Consider the following 1,285-nt stretch of genomic DNA (forward strand, 5'->3'; position numbering starts at 1 on the left):
GGTGTATATACAACTCCTGAGCTGTATCTGCAGCTACTTGCGGTGTATATGCAACTCTTTGGGGTGTATATGCAGCTCTTTGAGCTGTAAATATACAACTCTTTCGGGTGTATACGCAGCTCCTCACGGTGTATATACAACTCTTTGGGGTGTATATATATATACACCCCTTTGTAGGGTGTATATACACCCCATTGGGGTGTATATACACCTTACTGGGGTGTATATACACCCTATTGGGGTGTATATACACCTTACTGTGGTGTATGTAGGACGTTTTGGGGTGTATATGCACCTTTTTGGGGTGTATAGGCACCTTTTTGTGGTGTATATACACCCCACTGAGGTGTATATACAACCCACTGGGGTGTATATGCACCTGGTTGGGGTGTATATGCACCTTGCTGGGGTGTATGTACACCCGGTTGGGGTGTATGTACACCTGGTTGGGGTGTATGTGTATTTGTTTGTGGGTTTTTTGTGTTTAGTTGTTTTCATACTTTTCGATTTTCTTATCGTCTGCTTAAACGATAAACCGAAATAAATAAATAAATAAATAAATAAATAAAAATAAATAAATAAATAAATATATAAATATATAAATATATAAATAGTAAATTGTAGATAAATAAAAGTATAAATAAATAGTATAGTAAACAAATAAATAACAAGGAAAAAACAAATGCAACAAAAACAAAAAAATAAAAACAAAAAAATAAAAACAAAAAACAAAAACAGAAAAACACAAACGGCGCAAACAAACAAAAAGTACAGCCTACATGTCAGTGGATTGCAGCAGCAGCAGCAACAGCAACAGCAGCAACAGCAGCAGCAGCAGAAACAGCAGCAGCAACAGCTGCCGCAGCAGCAACATCTGCAGCAGCAACAGCAACAGCAACAGCAGCAGCAACAGCAGCAGCAGCAGCAGCTGGAGCGGCTTGTCTACTGTCACAATGATATTCTTTTGTTTAATTGTAAATAAAAAAAATAAAAAAATAAAAAATAAAAAAAAAAAAAATAAATAAAAAAATAAAATAAATATTTTTTTGTTTTTTTTTTAATTATAAAAGAGATAGAAGATGGGGTTTATAAAGCAGCAAACTGCCGCCGCATCCGCCCCACCTGACCCCCCACCCTTGCTGCTGCAGCACTTTCTGCTGCTGCTGCTGCTGCTGCTGCTGCTGCTCCTGCTGCTGCAGCTGCTGCTGCTCCTGCTGCTGCTGTTGCTGCTGCTCCTGCTGCTGCTGCTCCTGCTGCTTCTGCTGCTGCTGCTGCTGCAGCAGCT

The 1,285-nt window shown here is 39.5% G+C and overlaps 1 protein-coding gene across 1 annotated transcript in view; it reads right to left on the reverse strand.

Annotated features, from left to right (window-relative positions):
- Window positions 1-775: 775 nt before the first annotated feature.
- Window positions 776-1,285, reverse strand: part of EMH_0068640 (uncharacterized protein) — a gene marked incomplete at both ends in the record, with an annotated part of 4,142 nt that continues 3,632 nt past the window's right edge. Inside the window, 2 exons of the mRNA XM_013498780.1 lie at window positions 776-874; window positions 1,128-1,274. Coding sequence (XP_013354234.1) covers window positions 776-874; window positions 1,128-1,274 — 246 coding nt within the window. The remainder of the gene's footprint in view (window positions 875-1,127; window positions 1,275-1,285) is intronic.

Source organism: Eimeria mitis, genomic scaffold, assembly GCF_000499745.2.
Source record: "Eimeria mitis Houghton genomic scaffold, Emh_scaff3702, whole genome shotgun sequence".
Classification (NCBI taxonomy): Eukaryota; Apicomplexa; class Conoidasida; order Eucoccidiorida; family Eimeriidae; genus Eimeria; species Eimeria mitis.